At 33.1% G+C, this 17,699-nt stretch overlaps 1 protein-coding gene and 1 pseudogene across 1 annotated transcript; one reads left to right on the top strand and one right to left on the bottom strand.

The window, feature by feature from the left end:
* Positions 1–341: 341 nt before the first annotated feature.
* On the top strand, positions 342–4,415 carry LOC122134317 (annotated as a pseudogene).
* Positions 4,416–5,946: 1,531 nt separating this feature from the next.
* Positions 5,947–16,024, bottom strand: LOC109084580 (protein phosphatase methylesterase 1-like). The gene is given in 15 exon segments (XM_042711628.1): positions 5,947–6,084; positions 6,208–6,242; positions 6,466–6,533; positions 7,098–7,162; positions 7,401–7,445; positions 7,634–7,749; positions 9,300–9,393; positions 9,396–9,490; positions 10,926–11,016; positions 11,296–11,450; positions 11,608–11,659; positions 11,745–11,802; positions 13,121–13,213; positions 13,391–13,490; positions 15,796–16,024. Coding segments are annotated over 14 exon segments (1,161 nt in total). The 5' UTR covers positions 15,900–16,024; the 3' UTR covers positions 5,947–6,084; positions 6,208–6,217.
* Between the last annotated feature and the right edge of the window lie 1,675 nt (positions 16,025–17,699).

The following is a 17,699-nucleotide window of genomic DNA, read 5'->3' as shown; positions in this document are numbered from 1 at the left end:
TAAAAATAAAACTTATTATTGTTATTATTATTATTATTATTTCATAGCCACATTGATTATAAAATCACAAAAAGTTGGCCAAATTGTGCAGCCCTACAAACAAGAACAGAAACTTGGAATTTAAAAAAAATATATATATATTAGACATTTCCCACCCCAAGAATTGTTCAGCCTTGAGATCAAACCACATTCTTTCACCACTGTTGCATGTTTCCAGAGGTTTGCGTGATTGTGTGTGTTTAAACGTGACCCTAAAACATGATTACAGGCCACAGGAAGTGACTTTCATCACAAGAAAAGCCCTCATCACAGCCCTCAGTCTTTAATTATTGTAACGAGAGATGGATGTAGAAGATAACAGTCTGAAGTCGAAGGAGAAAAGCGTTTATTAATCACGTTCTGTTCTCTGATTGGTCAGAGGAGGCTGGGCGGTGTTTAATTATTGTGACGTGAGATAGTTACAAGTGTGCACCATCAGGAAGGGCGATCAGGTGAACAAAACACATTCAGTGTGGTGGCCTTTAAATGTTAGTGGTTTCTGCCTCACTCTTTGTCTTGTCTTTATAATGTGTGTGTTTCTCCTGTAGGAGACGGAGAGTGATTTCGATAACTGTGCCGTGTGTATCGAGGGTTATAAACCAAATGATGTAGTCAGAATCTTACCTTGCAGGTAAACACACACCTGACTGCACTTTTGATAAGTTACTAATAAGATAGCTACATTAAAACTGCTTTTTCAATAGTACAGCAATATATTACTACATTGTATATTCCATCTAATTTGTGATCCTGGAGAACAAAAGCAGTCTTAAATCTCTGGGGTATATTTGTAGCAATATCCAAAAACACACTGTATGGGGCAAAATTATCAATTTTTCTTTTATGCCAAAAATCATTAAAATATTAAGTAAAGATCATGTTCCATGAAGATATTTTGCACATTTCCTACTGTAGATATATCAAAACTTCATTTTTGATTAGTAATATGCATTGCTAAGAACTTCATTTGGAAAGATTATTTATTCAGAAAAATTGACCCTTAAGACTGGTTTTGTGCTCCAGGGTCACATTTTATTTATATTATTATAGTAGGTACATGTTTTTGAAAGAAGTCTCGTGCTCACCAAGGCTGCATTTATTTGATTAAAAATACAGAAAAATGCTTTAAAATTGCAAAATATTAATACTATTTAAAATAACTGTTTTCTATGTGAATATCTGTTAAACTCTAATATATTTCTGTGATGTACAGCTGAATTTTCAGCATCATTCCTCCCATCTTCAGTGTCACATTATCCTTCAGAAATCATTCTAATATGAAACATCTCTGATTATTATCAGTGATAAAAACAGTTGTGCTGCACAATGTTTTTGTGGGAAACAAGATACATTTAATTTTTCAGGATTCGTTAATGAATAGAAAGTAAAAAAAAAACGCATTTATTTGAAATATAAATATTTTGTAACATTACTGTAATGTCACTTTTGATCAATTTAATGCATCTTTGATGAACAAATGAATGTTTAATTCAAATAAAAATCACTGACCTCAAGCTTTTGAATGGATATATTATATATACTATAATATATTTCTATGTCTTCATATAACAAAGTTGCTAAATGCTCTCTTTTCTTGCTACAAAATCAGGATGTAAATGGTGTGCAGGTGTTTTTGTATCAATTCATTGAAATTCATTCAGTGTTCAGCTGAAAACTTCTGTGTTAGACTGATAAAACACTGCTGGTCTGCTCCTCGCAGGCATCTGTTTCATAAGGGCTGTGTCGACCCCTGGCTGGTGGACCATCGCACGTGTCCCATGTGTAAAATGAACATCCTCAAAGCTCTCGGCCTCACGGTTGGTGCTCTTCTTCTCTCTGTCAGGCTCATGTGTCATGTGCTGTTTGTGCATGTTCTTGTCCTCCTTGAGCGAGAGAGAAATGAGCTGAACACGAAGCTTCAGATAGAATCAGTGGAATAAAAACAGTCTGAGTAAATGAACTTTATTATTAATATTAATAATATTTATGATACTAAATATGATTAATTACAGTAATGAATTAATACATTAAATTATTTCCAAAGGAATCACTATTTTCATTTTATCCTATTTTATTTTGTTTTTTTTACATACAATTTTTAAATATATTTTCTATTTTCATTTTAAAGTTTTAGTCATTCTGTTGTGTTTTTGTCATTTGTATTAGTATTTTTTTTATATGTCTGTATAGTATTTTTAATTAATTTTATTTAATTTTTAGTTATATTTTTCAAACACTTCCATTGAATTCATTTTTTTATTTTGTCTTGTATTATTTTATTTAGATCTTAAAACATTGATGTTTGCTAATAATGAGTGTAATTTTAGTATCACTGATACTATAAAAGTTTCTTTAATATTTTGACATTTTTATATTTATGCTGTTTACATTTTAATTTGTTGGAGTTTTTAGTAATTTTGTTGTGACTTTTTATTTAATATCTATATATATTTTTTTGTTGTTATGCTAATACATTGAGTTAGAGTTTTAATTTTAGTTAGTTTTAGTACTTTTGTTGTGTTTTTAAAAAAAGTTTTCATTGAGATATAAGTTAAACTAAATGAAATTAAAATGTTGCCTTGCTAACTAGATAAAATAAAACAAGTTTAAGTTTTTTTTTTTTCAGGTTGAGAAAGTTTATTTTATGTAGTTTATTTATGTAATAGTTTAATGCTTAATTGTAATAATCCTGGCCTTAATCATGGTAAAATCCCTCAAATGCATGGTTTGTTGCTTCAGTATGACTACAGTGTAATTCTATTGCATTTAACTCTATGCTGTGTGACTGTGGTGGAATTCTGTTCACATGCAGTCGAGTGCCGAGTGTCTGAATGAACTTCCTCTGGACTACGAGCTCGCCGTGGGGGGCGTGGCTTTCAACGCCATGGTAATGAGCGATGATGTCATGGCCAGCGATGTCGTCCAGGGGGCATGACCCTGGCGTGAGGATGGTGGGTCTCCCTCAGGTCCTCCTGGACTCTGAGCCGCTGTCCCAGGACACCTTGCCAACTGAACAGAGTGAGTGTGCGAACGAGTACAAAAACATTGATTTCTCAAGTGCAAGGCCTTGTGGGAAATAATTTACATTTTTGCATTTAGAAGATGCTTTTAACAAAAGTGACAAATAATAGCGCACCTTTAATAACAGGCCAAAAAAGCATGCACAAATACACTGGAAATGGCAAACTATCCAGACAGTTTTGTGAATGTGGTGTACATTTTAACATACTTTTAAAAATAGTATGCATTACAGAAATAATACACTTTAAGTGCAACCTGAATGTAATGTTTTGGACATTTAATTGCATGTTAACTGTAATTAAGGGAAAATTGTGTAATAGTTAAAATGCAATTAGCTGAACTTTAGAGCACTTCTTTTGACACACTTAAGTTAGACGTAAGTACACTATATGTAATTTCATAATCACTTCTATTGTCTCGAAATATGGTTAAAATGCACTGCTGAATGAACTGACAAGCATTTATGGGAAACTAAAATAAACTGTTAAAACATGCATGTCATGTTTTGAAATATAACAGTTATCGTTAACTAAAACCATAAAAATGTTTCTTGAAATAAAATAAATGTTAACTGAAATTATTACTGAATTTATTTGGACTTTTATGTGATCATTTCTCATTTTCACTGAGTTTAACTTAATGTACTAAAATAACTATAAATAAAACTGAATATATAAAACTATATAGACATATAAAAACAAAAATAAAAACGACTAAAAAAGTAACTAAAAATAAAATAAAAACTAATTCAAACTATTAATGAAAACTATGATATATCTCATTCCTACTAGAATAAAAGAAATCACATTCACACTAAAATAAGTTGCAGTTTAGTACATTTAAAATATATTAACTTTAAATGTAATAATACAGTTAAAATTAATATCACATGCATTGCATGCGCTTCAGTACGTTAGTCACAAATCAGAATAATTGTACTTCTTTAAAGCATGACAAAAATATAAAAACAATTATTCAAAATGCACTCTAAGTTAAAACAATTTATTTGACATTACTAAGTGTACCAACGAAATTATACTCTTTTTAAGTTGCCTTTTATTTCATTAATATTATTATATACTTTAAGGTTTAAAATACACTACAAGTACACTACAAGTGCACCTTTTTGGCATACGATTTTGCAGCTTGTTCTTATTTTGCATGTTATTTAGAAAGGACAGCATACAAATTAGGACACAGCCGTCCTGATGAATATCTTTATGACTGTCTTTCCTCCGCAGGTGAGTTACAACCTATGGTTACAACCAATAACAAGTGGCAGTTCAGAGATGTCGCTCGCTACGGGGGTGGGGCATTCGGACATTGACACGCCCACAGATGACTCAAAGTGCTGATCTGGCCCCGCCCACTCATGCTCAGAAGTTTGGGTGACCGGGTTGAATGGGCTTTGAATGGCCAGTGATTGACCGTGTAAATAAAAATGCTTGTTGTGGTGTATATTATAATACTCGTCCGATGTTACGGTCGTTTCATCTTCCTCCTTCATCCTCTGAAAAGCAGGGTAAATTCCGTTCTCTCTCGGCCGCAGTGCACACTACAGCTAAAGCACTTGTTCGGTATCGGCAGACGATCGGTTCTGCTCTGCTCGACGATCTTCTCTTTCCTACCATCACAGTGTTCGCGGCCCGTTTCACCATTTGTCTGTGATCCCAGCTGAACGAACGTGTCAAAGACTATTTTGAATCTGATCAGAAGTGGTTTATTTTTCTATAGAGAAGCATTTGATGTGCTCGAGTTCTACAGTATTAAAAAAAAAAAAAACAGAGAGAATCTCAGTATTTAGACGCCTTCCTCTGGGAGATTTTTGGGGGATTTGGCCCTGACCAAAGACGCCGTGCGGGACAAAACTGTGGAACTTTCTAGGAAGTGCTCTTTGGATTCTGTGGAGCAGAACATGTGATGTTTGCTGTGCATGCCACATGCCCTGTCCACTAGAGATTTCACCCAAAAATGAAGGTTTACTGGCAGTGCCCTCACCCTCAGGCCATGCAAGATTTAAGAAGTAGAACAGATTTGGAGAAATTCCATCATTTGTTCACAAGTAGATCCTCTGCAGTGAATGGGTGCCATCAGATGTTAACTGATGGACTGGAGTGCTGTGGATTATTGTGATGTTTTTATCAGCTGTTTGGACTCTCATTATGACGGCACCCATTCACATCCATTGATGAGACACTGATGCAAGTCTACATTTCTCCAGATGTGATGATGATATGTAATGCTACTAATTTTGTATGATCTGAGGGTGAGCACATTTTCAGCAGAGTCTTTTTTTTTTTTTTTTTTTTTTTTTTTTACACGGTGAACCATTTCTTTAAAGGGAGAGTTCACCCCATACATGATTTTTTTTATTTTCTTTAAAACTCCAGAAATCACCAAGAAAGTAGTTCATATGACTTGTGCACTATATTCAAACAGTTCCAGATGTTTTTGGCAAAACAAAGTTGTGGAAAGACATGAGGGTGAGTAAATGATCATTTTCAGGTGCGCTGTTCCTTTAAACCTGTAACTCATTCTTCCTTATTTTGTCCAACTTTTTCCTTAATTGCCAAGTTTTTCTGTCATGCACTTTATGTATTTAGAAATTGTATTTCATTTTGAGATTGGGATTTCGGTCACAAGTTTGTGTACACACACTCACTCAGTAGACGTTTGAACCATTTCATGCTCAGTATTTTGCACGTGTTTCAGTCAGAGTGTTTTGAGTATTAATACATTTTAATGTAAATTTTTTGGGGCTAAACATCATTCTTCTCATTTACACTGTGTTTCTCATCTGTTGCCTTTGATGATGTCACATGATTCCATCTCATTCAAATATTTGAATGTTTCCTGTCAGTTAAACTAAAAATTCCGACACAGTTGAATAATGAACATTCAAATCTTTATTCTAAACTCAGGATAGTGACAGTTGAAACAGATTCATGGCCAAAGTAGCATGTTTTTGCTGGATGTGAAGGATGTTTTGATCTGGTGGAGGTTCCTCAGTGTCTACTGCTTCATCTGAGGGACAAAGACATTCGACTCTCAGTTCAGTTCGCATGCACAAATGCAGACAGGATAGATAGTTGCTGTACAAACAAATCACAGCAAACATTTACAGACGAGAAAAACAATGTCACTCACTCTTGTGTGTTCACCGCATGAATGGGTACGAGGAACTGAGAGAGAGAGAATGACATGCAGTTTCTATGATGTTTAACATGCCCAAAACACAGCAGAATTAGTTTCTTACACCTTTTAATGCCTACTATTTTAATGCATTTATAATATATATATATATATCCTATATATAGGTATTTTGACCATTTCCTCCTATGTAAGTTGACCAATACATTTTTTAAAATAGTTTTAGATAGAGTTTTTAATTTGTTATTAATTCACCTTTTAGTTTCGCTGCGAGCTTCGGCAAATTTGTGTCTGATCATAAAACTTGCCAAAGCATCTGCCACCTCAAAAATGCACAAAAATTAAATATTGAATTAAAAAGTGCAACAAGAATAACAAAATCATCTGTGCATAATTAATGTTTATACAGACAAGTGAGTGAATGTTGAGGGTTCCAAGACTGTTTCTTTAAAAAAACAGTAAATATTATTGTTTAAAATAACTATTTCTTTGTGAATATTTAATTTAATTTGTAATTTATTTCTGTGATGCGCAGCTGTATTTTCAGCATCATTACTCCAGTCTTCAGTGTCACATGACCTTCAGAAATCATTCTAATATGCTGATTTGCTGCTCAAGAAACATTTCTGATTATTATCAATGTTTATGCTGCCCAGTATTTTTGTGGAAACTGTGATATATTTTATTTTTTCAGGATTCACAGATGAATAGAAAGTTCAAAAGAACATCTTTTATTTAAAATAGAAATCTTAGTATCTTTATAAAAGTCTTTAATGTCACTTTTGATAAATTTAATGTATCTGTATAAAAGTATCAATTTCTTAGAAGAAAATCAGTGATCACAAGCTTTTGAATAGAAATGTGGATATGATATAATATACTCTTACTTTATCTGGGATGTCCTCATGCACTGCGTGTCCACAAGGGGGCAGCACCTGCATCATGAATTTGCCTACAGAAGTCATAGAAAACATTAAATAGAGAATATTAGCACACTAGCACATTACTAATACTGCCATTACTCGGGTGTAAACTGCTGGTCACATATGTTGCTTTTCTCAGCGCTGGTCAGGTCAACCAATCACAGTCATTTCTGATTGTTAGGCATCTTTTAAATCATTTCTATAGTTTGCTAGGGCAGATTTTAATGATTGTGCAGCTCATAGGATACAGTTATTGATCAGACTCACCCTGCATCTGTCCAATGGTCAAGTCTCTGTCCAGTCGATCAATGCCTGAACACAGGACATGTTTCACATTAAACTGACAGAACTGAGTTCAATTTTGCTGCATGATTCCCTTTAGCCATTCAGATCAGAATCATTTGTTTTTGGCGAATGTATTGTTTAGACTGTTCCTTAAAAGGAGGATTACTATTATGTCTGTTTCGTGAGGAGTGCTTTGATTGGTCCGTGTCTCTTGCCTGCCAGCAGTAGGAGTTTTGGGACGTTGCAGGACAGGAAGAGGTTGGATATCCCTCTGAACCAGCCGTCCCAGTATTTCTCTGCTTTAGATAGGTCGATTCTCCAGCTGTACACACTGCACGGCTGAAACACACATGCACATCGATTACGCTCCGTTGTTTGTCATGCACTGTTTGTTCAGTTGCACACGGAGAGGTCAAAGATTAATAAATGTTAAAAATGGGTGGATGTGACCAATAGCAGGATTTCAGTTTTTATGGAAGCCAAGTCCGCCACATAAGAAACAATTCATGCTTTGTTTAGTAGATTATAATTATGAGATCAGTCCAAATTGGGAATCAGATTTATAAGATAAAAAGTCATAATTATGATATAAAACTAAAAACTGCCTACCAAGTCATACTAATGTGAAAACTTGAAACATATGTACTAAGTAGTAATTATGACTTTACAAAGTCACAATTATAAATTGTCATTGATGAAAATTGACATAGTATGACATACTTGACTTTTTATCTCAAAATTTAAGTCATTAAAGTCAAAATTATTTAATTATGAGAGTCAAAATTGTGATTAAAAACAAAATTGACAAAAAAAATCTAAATTATAAATGTAAACAGTCATAATTATGAGATATAAAGACTAAAATTTTGATGGTTGAAATTAAGATAAATTGAAAAAAATTGGCATTGACAAAAAATAAATGGAGCTGTAAACAGTCATAATTAAGAAAGTCAAAATTATGACATACTAAGTTTTAATTATGAGCAAAAAACTAAATTAGGAGGTTAATTATGAGTTTAAACAGTCATTATTTTGAGATAAAAAGTTGAAATTATGACATGAAGTTGAAATTGAGATAAATCAAAGTATGAAATTAAAATTTGAAGTTAACAAAAAAGATTAGACAGTCATAATTGAGAAAGTAAAACTTTTAACAGTCATAATTAAGAAAGTCAAAATTATGACATTAAGTTGTAATTAAGACAAAAAAATCAAAATTATAAGGTTTAAAAAAAATTGTGAGTCATAATTCTGAGAAAATAAACAATTTTAAATTATGACATGAAGTTGAAATAGAGAAAAATCTAAATTATGAGATTAGAAATTGAAGTTAACAAAAAAAGTTTAGACAGTCATAATTGAGAAAGTCAAAATTATGACAGTTGCAATTATGCGATAGTCAAAACTGAGACTGAAAAATTGAAATTGACTAAATTAAAGTGTAAGGAGTCGTAGTTGAGAAAGTCATAATTATGACATGAGTCTAACTTGAGATTAAATACTGAAAGGTTAAAAAAAACAAAAATGACAAAAGAAAATCTAAATTATGAGTTTAATTGAAAATAAAAAAGGCTAAATTATGACATACCAAGTCATAAATATGAGACAAAAAGTTCTGATTATGTTATGAGAATGAGGATTATTCCACTTTATATAAACTGGCATGATGTTTTTTTCTAATGTGGCAGAACTGGGCTTCCATACATCTGCATTCTATAATGTGTGCTAGTGTATATATAAGGGAACTAATTATTATTTTTTATTTTGTTGTAGAATTGTGTTTACTTGCTTTTTCATTGTATAGTGTGTTATTTTGTATGGCACATATCCAGACGGCTGGTGTTAGAGGAGTTAAAATTTGTCTGTTGCGCTGGTCTCCGCCTCTCAGTCACCGGACTCACCGGCTCGGACGAATCTCCTTCCTCCACCTCACACCTGAGAGACACACGCTCGTCAGTGAGCAAACCAGTGTGAGGATGAGGAGCGCATGTGTGCTCAGATCCTACCGTCTCACTTGTCCCACCATTGACACCTTAGCAGATTCAAGGTTTCTGATCTGCCCACTTTTTACACTGCAACCAGAAAAGAAGTGCATGCTGGAAATTAATGCTTTGATTCATGAGGATGCATTGAATTGATCAAAAGTGTTATTAAAGACATGTTTCAAAAGATTCTGTCATTTCATCAAAATAAAATGTATCACAGTTTCCACAAAGATATTGTGCAGCACATCTGTTTTTATCATTGATAATAATCAGAAATGTTTCATATTAGAATGATTTCTGAAGATCATGTGACACTGAAGACTGCAGTAATGATGCTGAAAATTTAGCTGTGCATAACAGAAATAAATTATATTTTAACATATATTCACACTGTAATAATATTTCACAGTTTTACTGTTTTTACTGTATTTCTAATCAAGTAAATGCAGCCTCTGTGAGCAGAAGAGACTGCATTAAAAGGCATTTAAAAAAAATCCTACCCGATACTTTTGAATGACAATGAACCTCATATTTATTATCTTTCTTTGCTCTGAAAGTCAAAATTGACTAAAAAAAATATTAATACTGTTGATTATTGAATAAAATTAATATTATTACTTTTGTTTTTTTATGAGATTTAGTAGTATGTGATATTGTAAGTTTTATTTGATATAGTACGCTGTAATTATGAAATGAAAAAAATTAAGTCTAACATACTAAGTAGTTTTTTTGGATGATGATTATTTAATAATTTGTTGTTGTTGTAATAAGTAGTAATTGTTGGATAATAGGTTGTTTTTTTTACAAATGAAGTCGAAATTGACACACTAAGTCATAATTATGAGTTAAAATATAATTATGACAAAAAATTTAAATGCATGCTAAGTGATATTATGAGATAAAAAGTTTTAATTATGACATACTAAATCATAATTGTGAGATAAAAGGTTGAGATTACACATGAAGTTGAAATTATGAGACAAGTCAAAATTGACACACGAAGTCATAATTATGAGATAAAATATAATTATGACATAAGATTGAAACTTTTGAGATAAAAAGTAGAAATTATGACATACTGAATCGTAGTTTTGTGTTAGGTAGTAATTCATAATTATAGGATGTTGGGTTTATATTATATTGAATTTGGTTTTATTTGTTAAGATAGTGAAGTGTGAAATGATAATAATTATGAGATAAAAAATTAAATTATGAGATAAGACTCATAACTCATAAGTCTTGGTGAGCATAGGAGGCTTGGCTGAGATGTGATTTTGTCATGTTTTTGTTGGGGCTTCAACAAGTCATTTATCTCTGTTTTAGATCAACAAGAGAAGTTTTAAAAGAATTTAAATGTATTTTGTGATAAAATCCCTCTTTTTCTTTCCCACTGGATAAAAGCAGGGCTAAAGAGGACCTCGTTAAATTTCACTGTCAAGCGTTTATATAGATTGAATTGTTGTAGTGGTTATTTTCAGTTCGGATCAGACTCTCTCAAATATTGTGTTATCTGGACGCTGACCTCCATTCAATGGCGTGATCGATGGATTTGAAAGATTTGGGTCGTCCTTTTAGGAAGTTCTGCATGCTGTGCAAGACCTCCATCGCACTGCCTGCGTAAGACAAACAACACAAAGCACACAATCATCAGTATTTCCACACTGACCTTTGACCTCATTCACAGCTAAATCATGCTGTAGACCTACAGAAGGAAAGTCACTTTATATTTTGGCAGAAACTAGGAGAAATTTACAAAATATCTCCATGGAACATGATCTTTACTTAATATCCTAAAGATTTTTGGCATAAAAGAAAAATTAATAATTTTGACCCATACAATGTATTGTTGGCTATTGCTACAAATAGACCCCAGATGACGCAGTGTTTCTCACCCTCCACCACGTCGATGGCCACCAGCCCGAGCACAGAGGGCAGCAGTGCTCCACCCGCCGCGTGCACCGCGATGGCTCCGCCCACATTGTGACCCACCAGGATGATGGGGGGCGGGATCTCGCCGTATGTTGCTCGAACCACATTGGCTACATCTCTGTGAGCAGAGGAGGTGATTGGTTAAAACACTAGATCTGAATACTACAGCCTGTTAATGACATCTGTGTGTGTGTGTGTGTGTGTGTGTGTGTGTGTGTGTGTGTGTGTGTAAGTGTGAGTGTGAGTGTGAGTGTGTGTGTGTGTGTGTGTTTTACCTGGACATGGTTTGTGTGGAAAGGTCATCGGCGTGCCGGACTTGTGTAGCACCTGTGTGTGATTGTACTAGTCAGATCAGTGCACACGGGTAACGTACACGTTAAACACTGAACTAAAGCTAGACGTTTGAGCTCACCGTGACCCCTGAGATCCATGGCCAAAACTCGACAAGTGACCCGACTGGTCATCGCTGCCTGTTGAGGAGAAACTCATAATGCATCAGCAGACAGAAATAGAATATTTGAATTGAAATTGAAGCCTTTATATATAATGCATTTAAGTGTTTTAATACATTATGGTCAGTATGATCTCATTAATAATTCTAATCACAGTTATAATGCATTATAACACTATAATTAGTTACACCTTGAGAAAATATAATGCATGAAAACACATGAGAAACAACTCATTTCTATTGGCATGGTTTAGAAAATGTAGTTGTATAATTTTTATTGGCATGTTTTTTCTATTGGCATGGTTTAGAAAATGTAGTTGTTGTTTTTTTTTACTCAAAATCCTGATAATTTTTCTCAGAATTGCAAATTTATGTCTCACAATTCTAACTTTGGATTAATTTTGATATATTTTAAGATATAAAAAGTCACAACATTTTATTCCTAGTTCCAAACAGAGTAAAATAACTAAACTGAAATAAGATGTAACCAAGACTGTTTGCAAAAATTTGAATGTAAATATACAATTAACTTAAAAAATATACAATGCATTATAATAAACACATTAGTAATGGTTTTAAAATGCATTTATAGAAAAAAGCAAGTGAATTTTAGATAGATGTTGCATTGTTTTTGAAGATTTTTTGTTGTTGTTATACAATTACTTTTATAATGCATTATAGATAATGCTGCGTTCTATTCAGAGACACTGATGCATTTTCATTTGCTTAAAAGTGAATGTTTCTGTGTGATGTCATACACACAGTTATAGATTTTTTAGATATAGGTTGTTGTTTACATTTATAATTATGGTTATATGTGACCCTGGACCACAAAACCAGTCTTAAGTGTCAGTTTGTCCAAATTGAGATTTATACATCATCTGAAAGCTGGATAAATAAGCATTGATGTGTGGTTTGTTAGAATATGATCATATTTGTCTGTGATGAACGATTTGAAAATCTGGAATCTGAGGGAGCAAAAAAATCTAAATATTGAGAAAATCATCTTTAAAGTTGTTCAAATGAAGTTCTTAGCAATGCATATTACTAATCAAAAATTAAGTTTTGATATATTTACGGTAGGAAATTTACAAAATATCTTCATGGAACATGATCTTTACTTAATATCCTAATGATTTTTGACATAAAAGAAAAATCTATAATTTTGACCGATACAGTGTATTTTTGGTTATAGCTACAAATATACCCCAGAGACTAAGACTGCTTTTGTGCTCCAGGGTCACGTATAGTATGAATAACAGTAGAAAGTTGACAATTCTGACATTGGCTGTGTTCTAAACCAAGATATAATTTATGCGATAAGTGCGTGTTCGTACCGTAAAAACAGCCCAGGACAGGGCCGAGTGTCCTCCTCCGTGAAGCAGAACCAGCAGTGGACCGTCCTGACCGCTTTTATACACACGAAACACGTGCACACACACCGCAGTCAAGGAGAAACAGTCATACACACGCCTGTAATTATACACACGTAAAGCACTCCGAGTGCACCTGTGATCTCAGATTTTTTTTTGTTTTTTTTTTTTTTTTTTTTTTTGTTTTTTTTTTTTTTTTTTTTTTTTTTTTTTTTTTTTTTGTGTGAAGGATATATCCTTAGTCTCTCCTGACATGATGACCACGTCGTCCATCATTTCAAAGTATTCGCTCCAGGACACGGGAGAGTAATCTCTTTTAGAGCTCACGCCGTGACTGAAACACAGAGAGCTGCGAGTGAGACGCTTTCCAGCCCAACCACATTCAACTTTCACTACATCACAACTCAAAGCTTTTAGTGTGTGCCATTTTCATGTCGAAAATACATGCACATATGGCAAATAATTACAAAGAAATGTAACACACTGAATTAAAAGTGAAATATTCAAGTAGAAATGCTGAAATACTCCAATAATCTTTGTATTAACTTCAAAACAGTATTTTTACATAAACATTTTTTTGTACTGTTTACCATATTTAATTAGGAATTTGTTAAACTACTGTTCAAAAGTGTTAAAGATGTATGGTTTTATTCAACAAAGGTGCATTAAATTCATCAAAAGTGACTGTAAAGACATTTCTAATGTTTCAAAGGTATTTGAAATAAATGCTGTTCTTTTGAACTTTCTATTCATCTGTGAATCCTGAAAAATAAATGCATCACAGTTTACACAAAAATATTGTGCAGCACAACTGTTTACAACATTGATAATAATCAGAAATGTTTCTTGAGCAGCGAATCATCATATTAGAATGATTTCTGAAGATCATGTGACACTGAAGACTGGAGTAATGATGCTGAAAATACAGCTGCGCATCACACAGAAATATTCAATTACAGTTTTAATTGTAATATATTAAAAATTAAATTCACATAGCAAAACAGCAGTGCATTAAGGCTATCAATTTTTACCTACATTGTTAATCGAACCCCCAAATATTAAATACAGGAGCACTAAATAATTTTTACTTTATTTTTGACCAAATAAATGCAGACTTGGTGAACAAAAAAGACTTCCTTTCAAATTGGTAACATTTTGTCTCTCCAAGCTTTAAAAACCTGTTTGATTTTAAATTTGTTTTTGAGTTCATTTAGGGGTTTTTAAGCACAAGATAAACCTCTGCTGGTTTCTGGCAGGTCTTAAGCTGGTTATTTATCTTTAGTTATAGAGTCAGAGGAAAGTATGACTGCATGTACTTAAATCCAGATCAATTATTTAATGCTCATGGGGTTTTCTAGCTCAGTTATTTCACTGAAGTATCAGCTTTGTCTCAGATGTTTCTCTGAGAGGGAAATAATGCATTACGAGAAATAAACACACACATGAGTCAGTAGCAGTTGTACAATATAGAGCTATAAAATAAAATGAACGTGGAGAATCTGATGAGAAATATCTGAGACATCGGTGAGATTTCTAGGCTCTTTATTCTCAAAATAAAAACAACTGGGATTTTAAAGAGATCTCTTTTATGACTTTAGCAATTAAAAATCATCAATAAACTATGTAAATGACATTTAAGATTTATATTTTACTTCACCTTCAGATTTAATTTTGACAACCAAAAATGGCAAAATTCATCTTTTAATTGAATTTTTATCGCTATATTTGTTTTATAATTTCTTAACAAATATCAGTAACACTTTACAATAAGGTCCCAATAGTAAAAGTTAATGCATTAACTAAAATTAACTAACAATGACCAGTTAGTTTGTTACAGTATTTATTAATCTTTGTTAAGGTTAGTTATTAACAATACAGCAGTTCTTTGTCAGTTCAGGCCAATTAAATAATATTAACAAATATAATCAAATCTCTTTTTGAAAATGTTTTACATTTAAAAAGCAATTTTGCACTTACTTTCTATTCAAAATTAATTTTATATTGACATGTGACCCTGGAGCACAAAACCATGAAAATTCATGAGGGTCAATTTTCTGAAATTGAGATTTATGCATCTTCTGAAAGCTGAATAAATAAGCTTTCCATTTGTTAGGAGGACAATATTTGGCTGGGTTAGATATATTTGTTTGTAATTGTGTATGAGGGTGCAAAAAAATCTAAATATTGAGAAAATCATCTTTAAAGTTGTTCAAATGAAGTTCTTAGCAATGCAAATTACTAACCAATAATTAAGTTTTGATATATTTATGGTAGGAAATTTACTAAATATCTTCATGGAACATGATCTTTACTTAATATCCTAATGATTTTTGGCATAAAAGAAAAATGGATAATTTTGACCCATACAATGTATTTTTGGCTAGTGCTACAAATATACCCCAGAGACTTAAAACTGCTTTTGTGCTCCAGGGACACTTTTATCATCTAGTTCTTCATTCCTGGTTCTGGAGAGCCACTTTCATGCAGAGTCTAATTAAACGCATCTAAATCGACTAGTTAAGGGTTTACGTGTTGATTACAGACAGGTGTGTTGGCTCTAAACTCCTCAGGAAGGTTTGTAAGTGTGAATGTTGTGAATGCTGTTCAGAGTCGTCGTGTGTGAATGAAAGCAGTCTTACTTCTCTGTGTCGAAGCTTTCCTCCCACATGCTGTTGGCCGCGGCGTCGGTGCCGCTGATGATGGTGGGGTCAGAGCTCTCAGCGGACGAGCGCTCGGAGGCCATGAGACAGACAGATGGAGACAGAGACGGAGACTGAACACACGGCCAGACTCACAGAGTTAAAGAGCACTGACGCTCTGCACTCGAGCCGACAGCAGACAGATGGAGCGGACAGCTGAGCGCACACACAGGTGTTTCTGTGAGGAGACACAGACTGATAGAGCGTGTGTATGTGATCCTGGACCACAAAACCAGTCATAATGATCCATTTTTTTTTTTTAATTGTTAGGAGCACAATATTTGGCTGAGATACAACTATTTGAAAATCTGGAATCTGAGGGTGCATAAAAATCTAAATATTGAGAAAATCTTCTTTAAAGTTGTCCAAATGAAGTACTTAGCAACACATATTACTAATCAAAAATTAAGTTTTGATATATTTATGATAGGAAATTTACAAAATATCTTCATGGAACATGAGCTTTACTTAATATCCTAATGATTTTTGGCATAAAAGAAAAATCAATAATTTTGACCCATACAGTGTATTGTTGGCTATTGCGACAGATATACCCCAGAGACTTAAGACTGCTTTTGTGCTCCAGGGTCACTTATCTCACAGGTTTCTCTTCAGTTTAAAGGACTAAATGCAGAGCAAACAGAAACTCAGTATCTCAATGCCAAAGTCTGCATCAAAAGTCAGTGATCTCAGTATTGGCTCAAATGATTCTCATCAAAGTCAATGATTTGAGCTGCTTTCTATTCATTTTAGAACTTTATACTCTGACTGTATGACTACAATGGCTTACTGTAAGAACTCTTGACTCATTTATGTTTCTATTTTTAGGATAAATATCTGAGAAAGAGAGTTTATGTACTTTTATAAAGCAATTTATGTATTTTGTGAGACTTTTGTCATATACACACATTTAAAATTATATTAATATATATTAAGAATTTTATAAAATTATATATACATTGTTTTCATTTTATCATATAATGTGCATTTTTTATTATATAATTGTGTATGACAATTATTAATTATGAAGTGTGTGTATGCATTGAGGTAAATGTGGGAGGAAAGCTTCGACACAGAGAAGTAAGACTGCTTTCATTCACACATGACAACTCTGAACAGCGTTTGGACATTCACAACATAGTGTAAAATTTAATTCATGAAATTATGCAATTGTATGTTTTTTAATTTTATTATATAATATGAGCTGGATGAGACTTATACACGTGTGTGTCCAAAAGTGTCATGCAATGTCTATTTTGTTACAAAATGTAATTTTATAAAATTGCACTTATTATTTGACTATATAATTTCATTATTTTGATTTGTAAGTATTATATAAAATATTATATAATACACACACACAAACACACATATATATATGTGTTCATTATTCTTCTTGAGAAATCTAGAAGCTGTGCTGTGGGCTCCAGTGTTTTGAGAGAAGTCCGTCTCACTTTACTAACCATCAGCTCAGGTGCAGGTGACAGTCATTACTGGTGACTAGGCGACCAGAGCCCTGCCATTGTACCATCAACAACTTTAATATGACAGATAAAGTCGATTTAATGAGATCCAAACACACGGGCAAGCTGCAAAACTGCTAAATGCCAACATGTGTATGGATTCTTAAGGTGGTATTTAATTACTAAATTTAACGTTTGCTATAAGCCATGCAGACTTTTGAGGGCAGTTCAAAAAAATTTAAATAAAAAATAACAAAAAGTATGTGACCCTGGAGCACAAAAGCAGTCTTAAGTCGCTGAGGTATATTTGCAGCAATAGCGACTTTTGAGGGCAGTTCAAAAAAATTTAAATAAAACCTACCGTAAATATTGTAATTTTAA

The sequence above is a fragment of the Cyprinus carpio genome, chromosome A2, assembly GCF_018340385.1.
Source record: "Cyprinus carpio isolate SPL01 chromosome A2, ASM1834038v1, whole genome shotgun sequence".
Lineage (NCBI taxonomy): Eukaryota > Metazoa > Chordata > Actinopteri > Cypriniformes > Cyprinidae > Cyprinus > Cyprinus carpio.
The sequence above is the reverse complement of the archived record's forward strand: the minus strand, read 5'-3'. Positions and strand labels throughout refer to the sequence as shown.